The sequence below is a fragment of the Dreissena polymorpha genome, chromosome 7 (genome assembly GCF_020536995.1).
Source record: "Dreissena polymorpha isolate Duluth1 chromosome 7, UMN_Dpol_1.0, whole genome shotgun sequence".
In the NCBI taxonomy this organism is placed as follows: Eukaryota; Metazoa; Mollusca; class Bivalvia; order Myida; family Dreissenidae; genus Dreissena; species Dreissena polymorpha.
The window spans coordinates 23,901,404-23,920,546 of record NC_068361.1 but is presented as its reverse complement, the minus strand read 5'-3'; the positions used below and the strand labels follow the sequence as shown (position 1 = coordinate 23,920,546).

Here is a 19,143-nt window from a genome sequence, read left to right as displayed (position 1 = left end):
CTTGCAAACAACTCTTGATTAACACTTATCTTTCATTCTATCTCAACATTTCACTTTAATAAAGATCTACATGTAGTATGTAAACTTAGTTGGTATCTCTCTTCAATTGGTACTTAAATTGATGAGTATTTATACACATTTAATTTAAACAATATAATTTATTTAATCAAACATACATGCACGCATCAGAAAAAAATGCATGCATGGAACAATTTGATAGTATTTACACATTTCATATAACAATATGATATTATAAATTAATTTTAATTACAAAATGAGTAAATAGCTGTGAACATGCTTAAAAATAACTTTGTCATTGTATGCAGTTTTACAGAAATCAGACAGAAGTCTATGGCTACTACTATTATCCCTTCTGTGAAAAATATTTGATTTAAAAATCACACACAATTACCAAGAAAACAGTTATGTGAGTTATGCTGATCTTTTATCTCTTGAGTATATTATTATGAGCTTATAAATGATTTGTTGTCATTATTTTCAGAACAATCTTTAAAGGTACATGGAAAGATTGCATACCATTGGCAGAAAATGAAGCAAAAGAGAAAAGAGGAGGGGAAAGAGGAGTGATAATAGATGAAAAAGCTTATATCAGTTTGAAGGTATTTTTTATGTACAGTTATATAAATATTTGTTTTGTAAGTCAGAATATAAAGATGTTAAAACGCAAGATTTTACCGATTTTCTTATGTTGAATTTCAATATATAATACAGACACCAAATTTGTATTTTTTTTTTATTAGGAAAGACGTGGTCGAGATGGCTCGGACCATTACAAAATAATTGGCAAAGGTGCTTTTGGGAAGGTCGAATTACTTCATCTTGGGACAAAGGACATTGTTATAAAAAAGGTACATTTTCAGAAGAGTTATTCACATTTACTTTTATGTTATTTGTAGCTCAACGGAGCTCATACTGCTCATGTTGGTGGTTTTCTGTCCAGTGTTTTAAGTTTAAACCTATTTATTCTAGCTCGATTGCATCGAAAGCCTTAGGCTACATAAACGCTCTCGAGTCCGTTTCCTGGGCCTAGAACCAGTACTAGGTGTCTTTGGGGGAGATCTATAGAACGCTCCCACGGTGGGGATCGAACCCGTTACTTCCCGGTCGCTAGGCGAACACCATATCCATTACACCACAGCGACCAGTGTTGTGCGTTGTGTGATAAAAAAAAATTAATCTCCTACTTAACTGCTAGGTACATGTTCATGAAACTTCAAACAAATGATCCTGGATTGCATTTGCTGTTTCAAATTTGTTCAAATCGTTCTGGTGCACTACATTATCATGTTGGTCGGATGTATAATATTTGGTATTTAAAATTGTATTGTGGACCTCTACAAATTTTGTTCAAATTACCGTACATTCGCAGCCATAAGTCTTCCTCGGCAATAAGTCGAGGGGTATAATGTGGCTAGAAAAACTTGGTTTTTTAGCTCATCTATTTTTTGAAAAAAAAATATGAGCTATTGTCATCACCTTGGCGTCGGCGTCTGCGTCGGCGTCAGCGTTGGCGTCCGGTTAAGTTTTGCGTTTAGGTCCACTTTTCTCAGAAAGTATCAATGCTATTGCATTCAAACTTGGTACACTTACTAACTATCATGAGGGGACTGGGCAGGCAAAGTTAGATAACTCTGGCGTGCATTTTGACTGAATTATGTGCCCTTTTTATACTTAGAAAATTGAAAATTTTGGTTAAGTTTTGCGTTTAGGTCCACTTTTTTCAGAAAGTATCAATGCTATTGCATTCAAACTTGGTACACTTACTTACTATCATGAGGGGACTGGGCAGGCAAAGTTAGATAACTCTGGCGTGCATTTTGACAGAATTATGTGCCCTTTTTATACTTAGAAAATTGAAAATTTTGGTCAAGTTTTGTGTTTAGGTCCATTTTATTCCTTAAGTATCAAAGCTATTGCTTTCATACTTGCAACACTTACTAACTATCATAAGGGGACTGTGCAGGCAAAGTAATGTAACTCTGACTGGCATTTTGACAGAATTATGTGCCCTTTTTATACTTAGAAAATTGAAAATTTGGTTATGTTTTGTGTTTAGGTCCACTTTATTCCTACAGTATCAAAGCTATTGCTTTCATACTTGCAACACTTATTAACTATCGTAAGGGGACTGTGCAGGCAAAGTTATGTAACTCTGACTGGCATTTGGACAGAATTATGGGCCCTTTATACTTAGAAAATTGAAAGTTTGGTTAAGTTTTGTGTTTTGGTCCACTTTACCCCTAAAGTATCATAGATATTGCTTTCATACTTGGAACACTCGCAAACTATCATAACGGTACAGTAAAAGGACAAGTTGCATAACTCTGGATGTCATTTTTACGGAATTATGGCCCTTTTTTTACTTAGTAACTTTGAATATATGGTTAAATTTTGTGTTTCGATCCACTTTACTTCTTAAGTATCAAGGCTATTGCTTTCAAACTTCAAATACTTTCATGCTATCATGAGGTTACTGTACCTGGCAAGTTGAATTTTACCTTGACCTTTAAATGACCTTGACTCTCAAGGTCAAATTATTAAATTTTGCTAAAATTGCCATAACTTCTTTATTTATGATTATATTTGATTGATACTTTGACAAAACTACTCTTACCTGACATACCACAATAGACTCCACCCAAACCATCGCCCGTGCTTTCCCCCCCCCCCCTGAAACCCTCCCCCCTTTTTTTTTTTTTTTTTTTTTTTTTTAAGATCATCTCACAAATGACCACCACACCCTCACACTATACCCCCCCCCCATCCCACCCCCTCCCCAATTTTTTTTTTAAATGGTTAAAAAACAAAACTATTTATTTTGATTATTTTATGTTTGAAATACCGTCCAACCATCGCACCCAAGAATCCCCCCACCCCCCCCTCCCCCCACGCGAATCCCCCCCCTAATTTTTTTTTTTTTTTTTTTTTTTTAAGATCATCTCACAAATTACCACCACACCCTAACACTATACCCCCCCACCTCACCCCCCCCCATTTTTTTTTGTTGTAAAGGTTAAAAAACACAAATATTTATTTTTATTATTTTATGTTTGAAATACCGTCCAACCATCGCCCCCCCCCCCGATTTTTGTTTCCTTTTTTTCGCATTTCTGGAAGATAATGTAATAAATGACCACACACCCAAACAATGCACCCCTCTTCACTCCACCCCTCCCTCCTTTGTGATTGAAAATGAGAGTCCCTTCACCTTTAAAAAGAAAATAGATGAGCGGTCTGCACCCGCAAGGCGTAGCTCTTGTTCTTTGACTCTGCCATAAGTTGGGCGGGGGGGGGGTTAATTTCCTCAATATCTCGGATATGTTTAAGGGACGTTTTATTCATGGTTCTGAGGGCTTTTGTACTGGCAGTTGACATTTTTTGGGATACTAATAATAAGAATATAAAACTAAACATTCAACATTTCAATCATTTATTATCAAAAAAAAATTAATATTTTATTGTTCAAAATCAAAAATGCCTGTAATAAATAAATGGGAGATTGAGTATGTTACACTGTATTGTGGATTGCTACTAAGTTTGTCTAAATTTTGCTTTGGGAGTTAAAACTGGCCAAGCCATAGGGGTCACATGGCTAGTATGGCTAGTATGGTTATAACAAAAGAAACATACACATTTTCTTCCCTAAAACTACAAGACCCAGGGGGCCGTTTCATCAATAATTACGTATTTTTATACGATCGTAAATTATGTATCGAGATAAATGTAGTCGTTTACGATTTTACATAAACTCCGTTTCATCAACGAAATCGTAAATGCAACATACATAAAATACGACTACTTAAATATACGTATTTTGTAACCGAAAAAAATAGTGACACAGTCTGAAAAATTGCATGACGTAATTTTCGCGCGTTCTGTCAGCTTAGGAAAACATCGCACAAAAATATACTCCTATAAATATGAGGTCGATTTACGTCTTGGACTAACAAAAACAATGCTAGCTGTGAATCGAAACAAAAACAAACATTGAAAACGTCGTGTAGATCGGTGTGGAAGGCTACCGATTGCTGTTTGGCCTACACTCTCCTTCCGTTACTAAACGCAAATAGAAGTTATTTTGGATCAGGCATTGGATGGAGACGGTTGAAATGTGAGTTGAGAACTTGTTGGTCATGAATGAAGACAGCTGAAATAATTCGCGTTCAGGATAAATCTGAACGCGCATTATTTCAGCCAAGTGTCTGCCAAAGCAAAAATCATCAAAATACTCTTAAGGCGGCAATTGATATTGACAAGAATGAAGATTATTTTTTGCTTATTTTCTTTATCCACGAATAAAAATATATTGGTAAGATTAATTGTTTTGTTCTTTCTATGCAGAAATGCGACTGTGGTGTAGATCAATTAACAGTTTAATAATATAATTTAATATAGACCAATCCGAATTCAGGCTGACAATAACAAGACATCATGGATTGAAAGTGTGTCATGTCAGCATTTTTGTGTTCAATTATCAAATATTTTATTTCAATAAGGTATTAGATTCACATGACACAACATGTTTAGTAATAACAAATGTCATATCATTGAGAATGCTATTTGTTTGTCTATTATATAGAGGATTTTTGTTGGATTCGGTGGATTATCGTTTTTAATTCACGAGTGATCATAGACAATGATATTTTCACAAGTGGCGCAGCCACGAGTGAAAATATATATTTTCTATGATCACAAGTGAATCAAAATCGATTTTCCACCGAATCCAATAATTTTTTTCGCAGTTTATATACATTGTTAAAGAGTTTTACTTAAGAATGTCGTTGGGATTATGTTGTCATTTTGTCAAATAAATGTCGACATTTCACAGTAAACAGTGAAAATTATCGATAATTCTCACTTATAATTTTCATTGTTTGAAACAGTGAAATTATCAGTTTTAATCCACCGATATTTCTCTATAAACCACCGGAAAGCATTAAATAAATATCATTGTCCACAATAATTTATTATAGTGTTGATTCACAAGATGTAAATAATCAACACTGATTTATATTGCTTTCTCTGCAAAACTGTGTTACATGTAAAGATCACAAATGCAGTTTTCATTTCTTTGTTTTTCCAGAAAACAAAATGTTATTACTTGCTGAAGGACCCAAATAAAATGGACAGAGAACACGGTTGTCAAAACTCAAACAGAAGTTGTGTCACTCAGCTATGTTAAAACATAAAACTGAAGGAAGAAGCAACAAATAGTAATTATTAGTTTTTTTCTATAGATTATTGTAAAGCTTACTGCTAATTATTTCCTACAATTAAAATGTAACAATTTATGTTTTCAATTTTTAGCTGGACTGTTTTCGGAGAAAACCCAAGGTATTGTCATAACCAGCGTGTCGTGTCGTCCGCGTCATGCTCAAACCTCAACATTTTGTCAATGTTTTGAACTTTGGCCATAAAATCAAAGTGCTTCCACCTATAACTATGAAACTTCATATGCAGGTCCACCTTGATGAGTTCTACAAGCCTCGTCCATATTTGGGTCACTAGGTCAAAGGTGAAGGTCACTGCGACCTTAAAAAAATTCTGACAAGCTTTTATGCGTTAAAAATGCACCCGCAGCCGAGCGTTCACACCTGTTATGCGGTGCTCTTGTTTTTCATTGTACTCTGTTTTATGGTGATAAAGTATTGCTGCATTTTTTTCATTTAACTTTATTACTGGTAACCTATTTACCAGGGTATGAACTTGTGTGTCAAGGTATTTTTTATTTAATTCTTTCGACATCAATGTACTTAAAAAAGAAATTTGAATGTAGAGCATTAGTGTCACACACAAATGATGAGTTAAATTCAGAAAGCTAGGTTAATTTTGCAATACAAAAACCAACTTTCAGAAACAAAACCAGGTCATGTAGGCATGCTTACTTATTATGAACATAGTGTCATATGTTGTGTATTTAATATTTAGTTCTGTTAAATGTATAAACTAGTAAATTTATCTGCTTGCAGCAACATGTGAAGAATGAAGCAACAGCGTAACTAAAACACGGGAGGAGATGTTGATGGCGTCAAGGGAAAGATATGCCATTCAGAGGGACATAAGCAATAATCACGAGGAACTGGTTTCTCTTTATAAAAAAAATGAAATAAATAAAATGAAATTTTAAATTGCTCAATTGTTTCTGGAACTTTGAATTGATTTTACATGTGATGGTGTTCAGTGAGTCTATGAAACTTATTATTACACATAATATCATGTAAGATATCAATTGTCATATGAATTATAATACCATGCCCAGTTAATATATTGTACTTCCTGATTAATAATAAATATTTGTGAATGTTCTTTGTGTTTTATTCATTGAAAACTAGTGTCATAGCAACTGTTATCAAATACCGTAAACATTATTATGATAAACATTTCAATAAAAATACAAAAAATTGCACAGGTAAACAACATATTTTAACGGTAGATTACTAAATAATTGAACAGAGAATCATTAAGGGGTAAAGTTTAGTAAATACATTCGGAAACAATCTAATATACTGGAAAACTTCTTTTTTTCATGACAATAATATTCATATTTATAGACAGCACACTAATTATAATAAAGTACCGATACATTTACAAGCCCACTTTTTATGCCCCCCTTCAAAGAAGAGGGGGTATATTGTTTTGCTTGGTCGGTCTGTCCACCAGATGTTTTCCGGATGATAGATAACTCAAGAAAGCTTAGGCCTAGGATCATGAAACTTCATAAGTAGATTAATCATGACTGGCAGATGACCCCTATTGATTGTCAGGTCACTAGGTCAAAGGTCAAGGTCACAGTGAGTCGAAACAGTAATACTGAACATTTACCATGCTCTAAAATATCCATTATATGCATCTTTTGACGATTTAAAAACTTGAAAATGTTTAAGCGTTGCAACTAACTGCTGCAACACTCGACGATTGAATAATTTGTAGAGTTCTGTTGTTGTCGTTATATTTTGTGACACGATGAGGATTGCTTATTTAAAGTGTAAAATACATCACTCATTGTATCAACACGGACGGACAAGTGGTCTTAGTGTGAGGCTTTTACTTCAGGGGTCAGTGGTTTGAGCCCTGTAGGAGTTACTTTTTTATCTTTCTTTAATTGTATTCTTTTTTTTACTGGAGCTTTTTAGATCCAGTGTTTACATGTATCAATATAAAAGCGTTTAATGAAAAACTTAAATATCTGCCAAAATTTAGGAAAAGTTCCCTTTAAAATAAATATTGAATCAAGCACTTGGTAATATTTAACACATAACTTTTTTATTGGTCCTCAGAACATTGGCATTTTTTTTCTTTCACAAACCTATAATCTTGAAGTAAATATTAGACAAATTATGCATACACAATTATAAAACATGCAAACATCAGCTGTTGTAATTATTGTGTCTAGACAACCAGGAATACCAATCCTTCCAAATCAGCTAGGACACAACTTTACGCCATTTGGCTGAGTAGTGTAGCTCTGCCTATTCAGAGAAGACTCAAGCCATCTATCACTTTTTAACATTTATAACTATAATTTTTTAACATTTTTTATGAAACCGTTTGATCAGCTGCTCGATGTACTGGTGTGTTGTTCATAACTTCCAGTTCCATCACGTTTCCAACCAATTCCTCTATCAGAGGAACGTTTGAATCCAGACACGGGTTATGCAGGGGCATGTACACAGTTGATATTTCACAGCACTTATTGGACTTGAAAGGCCAACATACACCAGTGGCATGCAGATATCTAGACAAATATCAAAAGTATTTCTTTAACATAGACATTTGTCTAAGTGACTAAATTGTCCTGATACCATTGACATTAATTTAATTTCAATATTAATTATATATAATATATAGCCTACAAAACACTTTATTTGTGCCTGTATTCACTATTAATGCACAATATCATTTAAATGCACTAGTAAACAATATTTCATACATAGAGTCTAGGGATAAGCAAAATGAAATTTTAAGATTTAAAATAAAATGAATAAAACATCAGTTTATTTAAACGGACATTTTTTTATGAAACATCATATTCACACATGCAAACAACCCTCAGTTATAATAAAAGTTAATTTACATATAAATTCTAAAATTTGATAATTTAAGTTGTATGTTATCAAGCTTTAGAAGTTACGTTTGATTTAAGACACTGTGAGGCACAAGAAAGAGATTGGCACTAATACTTCATATAAATACTGTGTGGTAAGTTGATCTCGCACTAATAAGACTTATATTTCACAACCTATATAATATGTTACCAATCTCGTGATTTCAACACTCCAAATGCCCTTTCTACTACTCACCCTCTACATAGATGGTCATTGTAGGCCTGTTCCGCAGCATGGGAGGGATGAGGTTAAGGGGTCATCAGGTTAGTCCTTAACGGATACCCACTATCTCCCAGCAGATGACACTCACCATTGGTGCTCAGATATTGCTGTAAATAGAAATATTTTATTGGGCAGTTGCTTTGTCTTTGATAAAACAGCAGTCCACAGTTAATATTGTTAGATTAAGGTAGGAAAGCATCTCAATAAGTTTCACAAAACTAGCCTTAGTATTATCGAATCACTATATTTTAGTTACCTAGATGAAATAATGTAACTTAAGACAATATTTAAAGATAATACTGATAGCTGCATTGGCACACATAAAAGAACAAAAGCTTGATCACACAGTGCTAATGGTGCTTATTGTGGTAGTAAATGTTTTTTGCGCATGTAGGTAACTAATTATTATTAGATGTCAAAGATGATAAGCAATACGCTTATTTCAACCTTTTATGGTATTTATCTGCTTTTATACCAAATTTAATGATAAGGTAATGAATCATAATACTGTATTTACATTTACCTCATGCTGGCGTCAGCAACAACCTGCACATTAATGGCATGGAATCCTCAGTAAACATCTCCCTTGGCAATAAGCAATATGCCAAAATCTATAAAAAAATAAAAGTTATTCATTAACATGAGAGTGCTCATCATTTCATGTTCACATTATCAACACAAAAGGGAGGAATGCAGAAAATGAGTAAATAAATAAAAAAGCCCCATCAATATGCATGAAATAATTTTTTTGGATGTGGGGTGCATATTTATAGCACTGCAGAATTGAATTTGACAAATAAATAAATTGTAATCAAATGAAAACAATATAGAATTCTAACACGGCACATGACTTGTTTTCTATAGACAAAGAAGGAAATCAAGCTTAATGTTTCGAAAATAGTTCCGAATAAATAAAGAAAATATTGCAGTAAAATACATGTGCTAAATCCCGCTCTAAAAGAAATGTAAAAAATGTAGCATGTATATAAGTGTAATGAAACAACTAATTGTATATTTGGTGATTATTGGCATAACCACGCCTACAAAAAATGTTATTGGTTAGGAAATGTAATTCAGAAAACATTTACATGTCAGCTTTTCAGTAGCATCAATAAACGTGACGTCATTAAGTTTCTACGATTGTTGTTTTCAATGAAAGTGACGTCATTTGCAAAATATTTGTAGATGAAAACGACGTCATATGTTTGTACAATTCAATGACGTCACTAAATAGTGAACTGTGTACTAAGAAGGGCATAGTATTGAAAAATATAGTTCACGTCCTAAAACTTGAATCAAATCAATTAGAATCGTGTTAGAATCGAAATAATATTTTTCTATGATGGTTTGTTGTCGAATAACCCACAGTGAGTTGTGTAGATGTGTGTTATCAAATCACTCGTGCTTCGCACTCTTGATTTAATTCCTACGCATCTATACTCCTTACTGTGGGTTATTCGACAACAAACCATGATAGAAAAATATTATTTCTTAAATAATTAAGGTAATTGTTCTGCAATTATTAAAGACATCTACTTTACTCACGCTCGATTGGTTCTTCACAGCTTGGGTACTACTTACATGTACCCCTGGTACCATTAAGCATACTTGCATGTACCTCGGGTAAGGTTAATATACTTAAACATACCCGGTCCTTATTAGACTGTACCCGAGTTGTATTCCTGCCCAAAATCCGATGTGGTACAGTGCACTACGGATAAATGTAAAGCGATATTGTTTATCTAAATAAAACTTACCTTTTGAAAAAACTGCATCAACATGCTTTTTGAGTATAAATTTCGATGATATAAAGACTATTTGAAAAAAAAAATGACATTAATGCGAACATAATTAACCAAAATTAAGCCTACAACAACCCATTTAGCATTAAATTTCCGGCTGTGTTAAAGTATATTAACTGTAACAGGGTAAGCTCTACATGTAAGTATCAGGGCTTCCGCTGTCGTTCGCCAAATTCGCCGTTGGCGAATATTTCGCAAATTCGGCGAATAAAATTCTCGGTTGGCGAAAATGCTCGGCGAAACGTTTTTAAAATTCGGCGAATAAAATTCTCGGTTGGCGAAAATGCTCGGCGAAACGTTTTTTGCCTGTCAAGTACCATCCCAGATAGTAAACTCTTTAAACCGTCGACTGTGCGTCAATACATCATCGTGTTATTAACCAGAAAATTTGATACGCAGTCTGCAGCAACACCGGTCAGAACCGGTCATCAAAACAAAGGAAACTTGCTGGTGCATTGTGTACTGGCAGTGACGTCACCATCTATGTATAGAACGCTTGCTGGTGTGAAATCTAAAGGTGTTATCGAACATTATGTCAATACCACGGGCCTGGCAAAAGCATTTAACAAAAAAGTATTTCTTCACAAAAGCACATGAAATCTTGTTTCAACAGGAATTTGAGAGCATTTCTGTTTAATAGCTTCATTATTATAATATTTTGGGAGAGGTAAAGTTTGATTAAGAAATCAACAATTTCGGAAATAAAAAGTATACCATTCACTTGTTGTAATATATTTCGGATAAGTTAAAAATTCGGACATTTAAAGATACGGACATTTATGTGTTGATTTGTTGTTGATAGTTTGTAAAACTATGTTTTATCATTTTTCAGGCAACTAGAATGGATGATGGCAATTATCTGGGCCTTTCTGTCAAGAAATATGCGTGAAAAACATTCATTTATTTGAGCCTAGAAACATCGACCACTTACAAAAAATGTTTTAACAACAGAAGCTGTCAAAGCTGATGTATATCATTTCCAAATGACCAAATATAACTAACAATATGAAGTGAGAGGCTTTGAAAATAAAGCATCTTTAGTCTTGATCAACTGTTATGTTTTGCAAAGATTGAAATATGTGCTCAAGAATGAATATCTTGAATATAATGAAAATGTGCTTATTTTGTAAACAATGTGAACTGAACATGTGCTTATGATGTATGTATAAACTGATATTCTGTTATGTAGAATAAAAGTATGATTATTACATTGATGTATGTATATCTAGATCTATGCATATCTATAAATATTTTTTGTTATAAACTTATATTCTGTTATGTACAATATTTTAAAAGGATGATTATAGTAATAAATATATTTAAGCTTCATATTGTAGTTATTTGTGTTCTTACACCCCTAGACTTTCACGAGGCGGTCCCAAATGCTTGGCTAAAACTTTGGCTACAGTTTCTAAAATTTGGCTACAAAAAAATCCAATTGGCTAAAATGTTGGCTAAAGAAATTTTTTAGCCAGGGGAAGCCCTGAGTATACTTAAAGAGTACCCTTGGTACAGGTAAGTAGTATCCGAGCTGACAATGACCAATCGAACAACATTGTAATCAAATGAGAACAATATAGAAACAATTATGGTAATTTTTCTACAATTATTAAATACAAAAGGTACCATCAGCATCTACTTAACTCACCAATACAATAAACTTGTTTAAAAATAGCAAACACAAACAGTATCATGATGTCATATTCATTTTAATGATCATGATGTTATAATCAACAATTTCGAGGTAAAGTATTGTTCAATCACAACATTTAGAAGTAGAACAACTACAAGTTCAACATTAGATTAGCGGGTGGGGTAAATCAGTCTGCACTTAATGTCATCGATAAGTACACGTCGACAGAAAATATAATGAGTTTAACATAAAGTCATTTGTAAAGAAACACAACAATAAATGATTAAACTAATACCGGTAATCATCGAATGCTTTTATAAAGAAAAGATACAACAATGACTTATTCTTCAACCATTTTGCAAAATCCGAGTGGTCAAATGCTAAGTAAACAAAGGGCAACCACTCTAAAGTTTTTGGGTTAAATTCTACTTATTTGCTGTTTGAAAATAAATACAATTTTATAATTATACTTGTTTAAATCAAAATATTTCTTCGCCTTATTTACATACCTAAGCGACGGAATGAAAGGTCGCCGTCGAGTTGGTGCTATGTCTTCCCCGATCAAAACCAACAATCGCTCTATTCCGCCCTTACTTAGACGATATATCGAAGCAATGTTCTCATCTCGTAGGTTTTCGAGAACAATTCTCTCCCTAAAAAGCCTTGGCATTGGTAATTTTTCGTCTCCTGTCATCGTGGATGACAAAAACGACCGCCATTACGTTAATTTACGGTTGCCCTTACCCAGTCGTATATTTTTGTATGAAATTTATGTAATTTTAATTTACGATTTGCTTGATGAAACGCGATTTCATTGAAACGTCGTAATTTATGTAAATCGTAATTTACAACTAGTCGTAAATCGTTGATGAAACGGCTCCCAGAGTTGTAATTTTTGTTGTGTACGATTAATTGAAAAGTTGTTCTTACCCAGATTTATTAAAATCAATCCCATGGCCTTCCCAAATTGATAAGATGTTTGTAAGATTTGCTGCAGTGGCAAATGAATAAAAATATTGTTAGTTTTTAATTTCCCCTGCTTTAACAGTTTACAAAATATAAAAACATGTTTATTATTCTCTTAAAGGTTAATGGAAATAAATCTAAAATCACATCATTACGCTGTTTGGTTTTGTGTAAATTAAAATGTAATGTTCCCCCTAGTTCCTCGGAATCAGTCTGTGGATTGAGATCAAATATTAATTCAGGTTTATTTCGCTCAGTTGAAATGTTGCTCAAATGGGTTCAATGTTAGAAGTTAGGTATCTGGACCTTTAGTATCGGGCAATTTAACAAAATGAAGCATTCAACAATGACAAAGTACACAAATATACTGATTCTTAAAACAACTGTGATTTGATTTGAAATGGCTAATGATACTGACAGTTTCCATATTTATTTCAATAGAATATCCGTTACATCATGCGCACAGTGTGATTTTACTATCCACTTTGCCAATGCAGTTTCTGATTTGTTATAAGAATTAGGACTACCGAACTTGTTTTCATTGTAAATATACAAATAGCAGCATTACATAGAAGATAACTAAAATAAAGAGGTAGGAATTACCTTATATCCCATGTGTGGTAATATTTCCTCACCTATTTAATTGATTAAATGGCAAGTGAGTTTTTTTACAATATCTTTTATTAACCACGTATTCGGAAGTTTGTAGGTATGGAAGTTATGTATAACGTATAAAGAAATGAATTTTATTATGCTTAGGTCCATGTTTCTGTGTGTTTGATTATGCATAACTTGTTTCTTCTTGGTTTGAGTCGTAGCATACCAGTTACTTCTTGCTTGTTATAAAATGAATGTCTTGACATATTGGGAGGTTTAGTTAATATTTCTGTCTTCCACAAACATCATGATGATAGGAAATGCCTATTTTTTCAGGTGGAAAGAAACAAATTCAAGAAGAACGAAGTCATAATTCCATGTTCTTCCAAGCATCCAAATATTCTGGCATGTTTGGGGCTGATTTTCAGACTATCAACTGTACAGATCTTGTTTGAACACGCAGGTAAGTCTAGTCTCCTAAAAAATCAAATCATGATTAAACAAAATGGCAGTGACCCTGTACTATTACAGAAGCGACCCTGTTATATTACAGAAGCCTATGTTTTCTCTTTTTTTTTGTTTTGATGGGTGGTTCTCTCGTGACGTAAGTCGTAAGTTTTTATTAATTTGCTCCAAAGTATTTGGCATTTAACAACGTATCAAAACTGGCCATGCCAGATGGGTTGCAAGATTTATGATAGACTTATATAGAAATAACTTTAAAAACCTTTTACATGTATGTTACCAAAAGATGTCAGGTGTTGTTTGTCCAATATTTATATTTAGACTTGCATAGATAATAATCTTTTTTTCTGAAACTTTAAGGGCAAGATGTACGAGTTGTAACATTGTATTGTGGGCCTCTACAAGATTGGTTCAAATCAATCCCTTGGGGTCAAAATTGGCCTGACCTTTGGGGTACTTGTTAGCTCTACTGGCCGAAGGCCTGAAGAGCTTATGTCATGGCGTGGTTTCCGTCATCCGTCCGTCTGTGCGTGCGTGTGTTAGACTTTTTCTTGTTTACGCGATAAAGTCCACAGTTTTCATCCGATTCTTTTCAAACTTGTTCAGTGTCTTTATATTAATGAGGACTCGAATTATTTTCCCTTGAATTTGAGAAAATTGTGAAATAAGGCTTGTTTACGCAATAAAGTCCACAGTTTTCATCCCATCATTCCCCAACTTGCACAGTGTCTTTATCTGAATGATGACTCAACCCCTATTGAACATGAGCAATATCGGAGTTCAGAATTATCTCCCCTTGAATTTGAGAAAACAATGAAAATTCATTTTTTTATGTGATAAAGTCCATAATTTTCATCCAATTCTTGGCAAACTTGCACAGTGTCTTTGTATCAATGAGGATTCAAACCCTTTTTTAAAAAGAGCAATATCGAAGCAATAAGTCCAGAATGACTTCCCGTTGAATATGAGAAAATTTTGAAATCCCGCTTGTTTACGCAATTAATTCCACAGTTTTCATCCAATTATTTCCAAATTTGCACAGTATCTTTATATCAATAAGAACTTGAACCCTATTGAATATGAGCAGTAAAGGAGAAATAAGTACACAATAATCTCCCCTTGAATTTGAGAAAATTCTCCTTGTTTGTGCGATTAAGTACACAGTTTCCATCTTATTTTTTCCAAACTTGCACAGTGTTTTTAGCAGTAGAACGATTCAGGCCCTCATGGGCCTCTTGTTTTTCTTATATTTATACAGTGAACATTTTAAGGATCTACTCTGAGACCACAAAGCGAAGTGGTTTGGTATTTGGTAAATGCCATCATATGGTGGTCCCTTATCAAGGTGTTTCATATTGGGTTGAAAACCTTGCATGCTGAGGGTGACATAATTTATAGAAAGTTATATACCAAAGTAACTTCATGTATATATCAAAGTACTGACAGTACTGGTGTGACGATGCTTTTGAAGAGGATGGATATAAAAGCATCAATTTAAGTTTATCTACATTACCATAATTGTGTATGTGGATACGAAAATGTTGGCTACAAAAAATGGGCACGAACATTTTGGGTACAAAAATTATGCCAAAACAAAAATTGGGTAAGAAAAAATATTTGACTACAAAAAAAAATGGGTACGAAAAAAAAATTGGGTACGAACAAGAATTTGGGTGGGAAAAACAAATTGGTTTCGAAAAAAATAGGATAAGAACAATATTTTTGGGGGTACGGGGAAGTAGTACTTGACCCATTCAGTGAATCTGGGAGGCGGGTTACATTTGATCAAATATATTTTATCGACGTGTATTTTCTGTACCACTTATCTTATAAAACGTTATGTTACAGTAAAATGTGTGTGGGTTATAACATTACGTTATGTAGCAGATATATTCAAAACTTGACATGCTCTTTAATTACACCATGCTCTTAAATTTCGTGTGTATATCATAGCAAACTTTATATTTCGTTGTTTCCTTTGCTAAGTTAATGATGTTATGTGTACGGACGTGATTTCACATGCCCATGTGCATGAACATATAATTTTTCTCTTTTGATAATTGTTTTTTCTCTAATTCAATAAGCTACGGCATGTTTGTTTGCTAAGTAAGGCAATAATTTCATGATGATTCCCGAAAGTAGGTATGAGCACATAGTCCGATACGACTTGAATACGTGAGTTCGCCCATGAACACATGGTAAGGTTAAGTAAATCTACGCGATATGACCTCATATGTGTTTTAAACAGAAAACAATATCCAACAAACGAATGCATTATCAAACATAGTGTGTGCACTGTTGTGGCTCTTTAATTTCAGTTTAAAAAGTTTATTAAATATGCAAAATGAGAGAGCACGCATAAGAGCGAGTTTCATCTATGTCACACGGCTATTATGCTGTTTATATACCATACTCGCTTTAACGTTTACAAATATCAGGTTCGAAATAATTTGTTTTCTTTACACTCATGATCGCGTTAAACGTTAATTATACACGTTTTCATTCACAATTTATTTACAGAATCACGACAAATGTCAAATACAATACAGAAAATGCATAGTTGTTTCATTGATCTATACACATATAATGGATTGAATATAACACATTTAAAATTCACGTTTTCAAACTATTATTAAATCTTTTTCCCAGAATATGCTGTCCTATTTATAGCTGAGCTTCCTTTACCTTTATCAATGATAATCAGAGAGGTATGCCGATTAGAAAAATCGAGCTTTCTCAATCGGAATGGCTCGGTCTTTTACATAGGTCGCCATTGGGAAGAATTTTTTCATGGTATGATAACTTAGACGAGCTGCTTCGCAGCATCGTCAAAAATCGTATTCTCTCAAACCACAAAGCCAACAGCTTTTATATGCAGTATGTGTCTTCAGATAATGGTAATTCAACAACTGTTTAAATAATGCCCTTGGGTTGATACTAAACATTATTATATGCAATATTTTTCTTTTTTTGTCATGATACCAGTCAGTTTTATTTTAGGACACATTTTAGTAATGGCTATATAGCCGGATAAAATACACACCTTACTATATATAGTAACAAATGTGTACAGTTTTTCATGCCATTATCACCATTGCGGGGTCATTATAAATATTCGGTCTGCGGGCCGATTATCACTGCCTGGCCCGGCTCAGCCGTGTATTATCATCTAAGTAATTTTTAGCTAGGCCGTTTTCGGAGAAAACCCAAGGTATTGTCATTGCCAGCTCGTCGTCTGCCGTCAGCCGTCCGCCGTAGGCGTCGTACTAAAACCTTAACATTGGCTCTAAAATCAAAGTGCTTCCACCTACAACTTTGAAACTTCATATGTAGATGCACCTTGATGAGTTCTACACGCCCCACCCAGTTTTGGGTCACTAGGTCAAAAGTCAAGGTCACTGTGACCTCTAAAAAAAAAAAAAAATTCGGACAAACTTTCGCAGCCGAGCGTTGGCACCCGTTATGCGGTGCTCTTGTTATATCATAGACACTGAATAAACATATCAAGCTTCAACTCTTTCGAAAGATAAAAGTGACGTATAGAGTACTGCTTTAAAAAAAACACCATGTGTTCTTTATTGACAGGCATGACTCTGTGTAAATACATCGAAATTCATCCAAGTGTGCCCATTGTCACTGTTGTGAGGTTGTTCAGCCAACTGATATGTGGCTTAAAATATCTTCATAAATATGGCCACCGACACCTGGATATAAAACGTAAGTGGTTTGTGGTTCTGCTCTATTTTTATACGCGTATTTGTAAGAACACATGTGGTGGGCGGGCAGGTGAGCAATTGAGCGTCTGTGAATGTGGTCTCCAGGAGAACCGTGTCTGCTCAATAACTCAAACAGTTAAAATTGGATCATAATGAAACATTGGAATAAAGTTTATGGCATAATACCTAGGCCAAGTCCCATATGCAACCAGATCCCTTATAGCACTTCTGAATTGGGACCATTGAATTATAAAAAAGAGCAAAATTTTCATTGTCCACTCTCTAATTCTGAAAGTTCAGATCGAATCATCAAAAAAATTGGTTGAAATGGTTGTAAACATATCATCTCCACTAAGTTTCATAACCAAATTTACATTAAGCTCTTCTGAAGCCCATGAATTATCTCAACTTTGCTGAACTAATGTTGTCTGTTTCTAATAGGTGTTATTTGGTCAGTAACTTTAGTTTTTCTTAACCAATCTTGGTTACACTTACAATACAGCAGGTTTAGCTTGTGATTGTATTTGGGGTTATAGTCCGGTAAAGGTCAAGGTTACTCAATTACTTTAGATTGGAATATATGTATGTTATCAGAATTACTGAGATGTTAGCTTGCCTGCAGACCTAGTTTGTGATTACATTTGGGGTGAGTCAGATTAAAGTCAATGTCACTGTTACTAAAAATAGAAAAACAGTTTTTGCTGGATAACTTGAGCTTACAGGAAGATGTTGTAGTGAATGTTTTTTTGCAAATTGCTATCATGTAGACTTAGCTTGGATTGCATTTTGGGCCGGTTGGATAAAGGTTAATCTCACTGTTGTTAAAAAGTCTCTGCTCAATAACTTCAGTTTGGAAAGGGTTTCTTTACATGTTCATGTTTCTTTAATCCATTTTTTATTTGCTATCATTTGAACAAAAACCTAACACATCATTTGCAGATCCATGTTACCCAAACCCTTTAGAGGGCCTATTTTAAAAAAAATGGGCACTATTGTTTAGTTCTTATGTATGTACAAAATAAGTACAATAAACAAAACGAAGCATTAATAAATTATGCAAATGCTTTCCACAAGTACTCCTTAATGTTTATCACATTCAAATTGAGGCATTTTTATCGTAGTTTAAAATAACACTATTTTTTTATTGTGGAATTCTCAACAAATTTGTCACAATGGTTAAATGTGTTTGTGTGTGTGTGGGTCTGGGTGCTTGTTTTATTCAAAATTGAATGCGTTTGTCTGTCAGAGCTTGTTCAGACGAAAACTTTTATTTTATTGAATCATCACAAACGTTCACCATGAGGAACAGTGGTTTTGGTGAAGCACCTGTCTCCCTAGCTCTATCATAAAACAATATATTTGTGCATCACGCACTTTATCTGGACTATGGACTTATCATTTATCACCTAATTTTAAAATTACTTTCCATGCCGGTGATCCTATCTCAAAGGTCATGGTCACATTTGCAAGTCAAAGGTCTATTGGAGCATAATACAACTTGTCCAGACGGCAACATATTCATTCACCATGCAATTTTAAAATAGCTTAGCACAGATGGTCACCATGTGGTGATATAGTAATAACCATAAGACATGTTACCCTAATTAAAATTTTAA

The 19,143-nt window shown here is 33.9% G+C and overlaps 1 protein-coding gene and 1 long non-coding RNA gene across 2 annotated transcripts in view; both read left to right on the top strand.

The window, feature by feature from the left end:
• LOC127838965 (serine/threonine-protein kinase Chk1-like) overlaps positions 1–19,143 on the top strand; it is a 31,056-nt gene that overhangs the window by 467 nt on the left and 11,446 nt on the right. The window contains exons 2-5 of the mRNA XM_052367103.1: positions 503–620; positions 762–869; positions 13,683–13,809; positions 17,397–17,528. Of these exons, the coding sequence (XP_052223063.1) occupies positions 503–620; positions 762–869; positions 13,683–13,809; positions 17,397–17,528 (485 nt within the window). The remainder of the gene's footprint in view (positions 1–502; positions 621–761; positions 870–13,682; positions 13,810–17,396; positions 17,529–19,143) is intronic.
• On the top strand, positions 3,905–6,260 carry LOC127838966 (uncharacterized). The gene is made up of 3 exons (XR_008030087.1): positions 3,905–4,132; positions 5,105–5,234; positions 5,991–6,260. It is a non-coding gene; the product is annotated as an uncharacterized LOC127838966 (long non-coding RNA).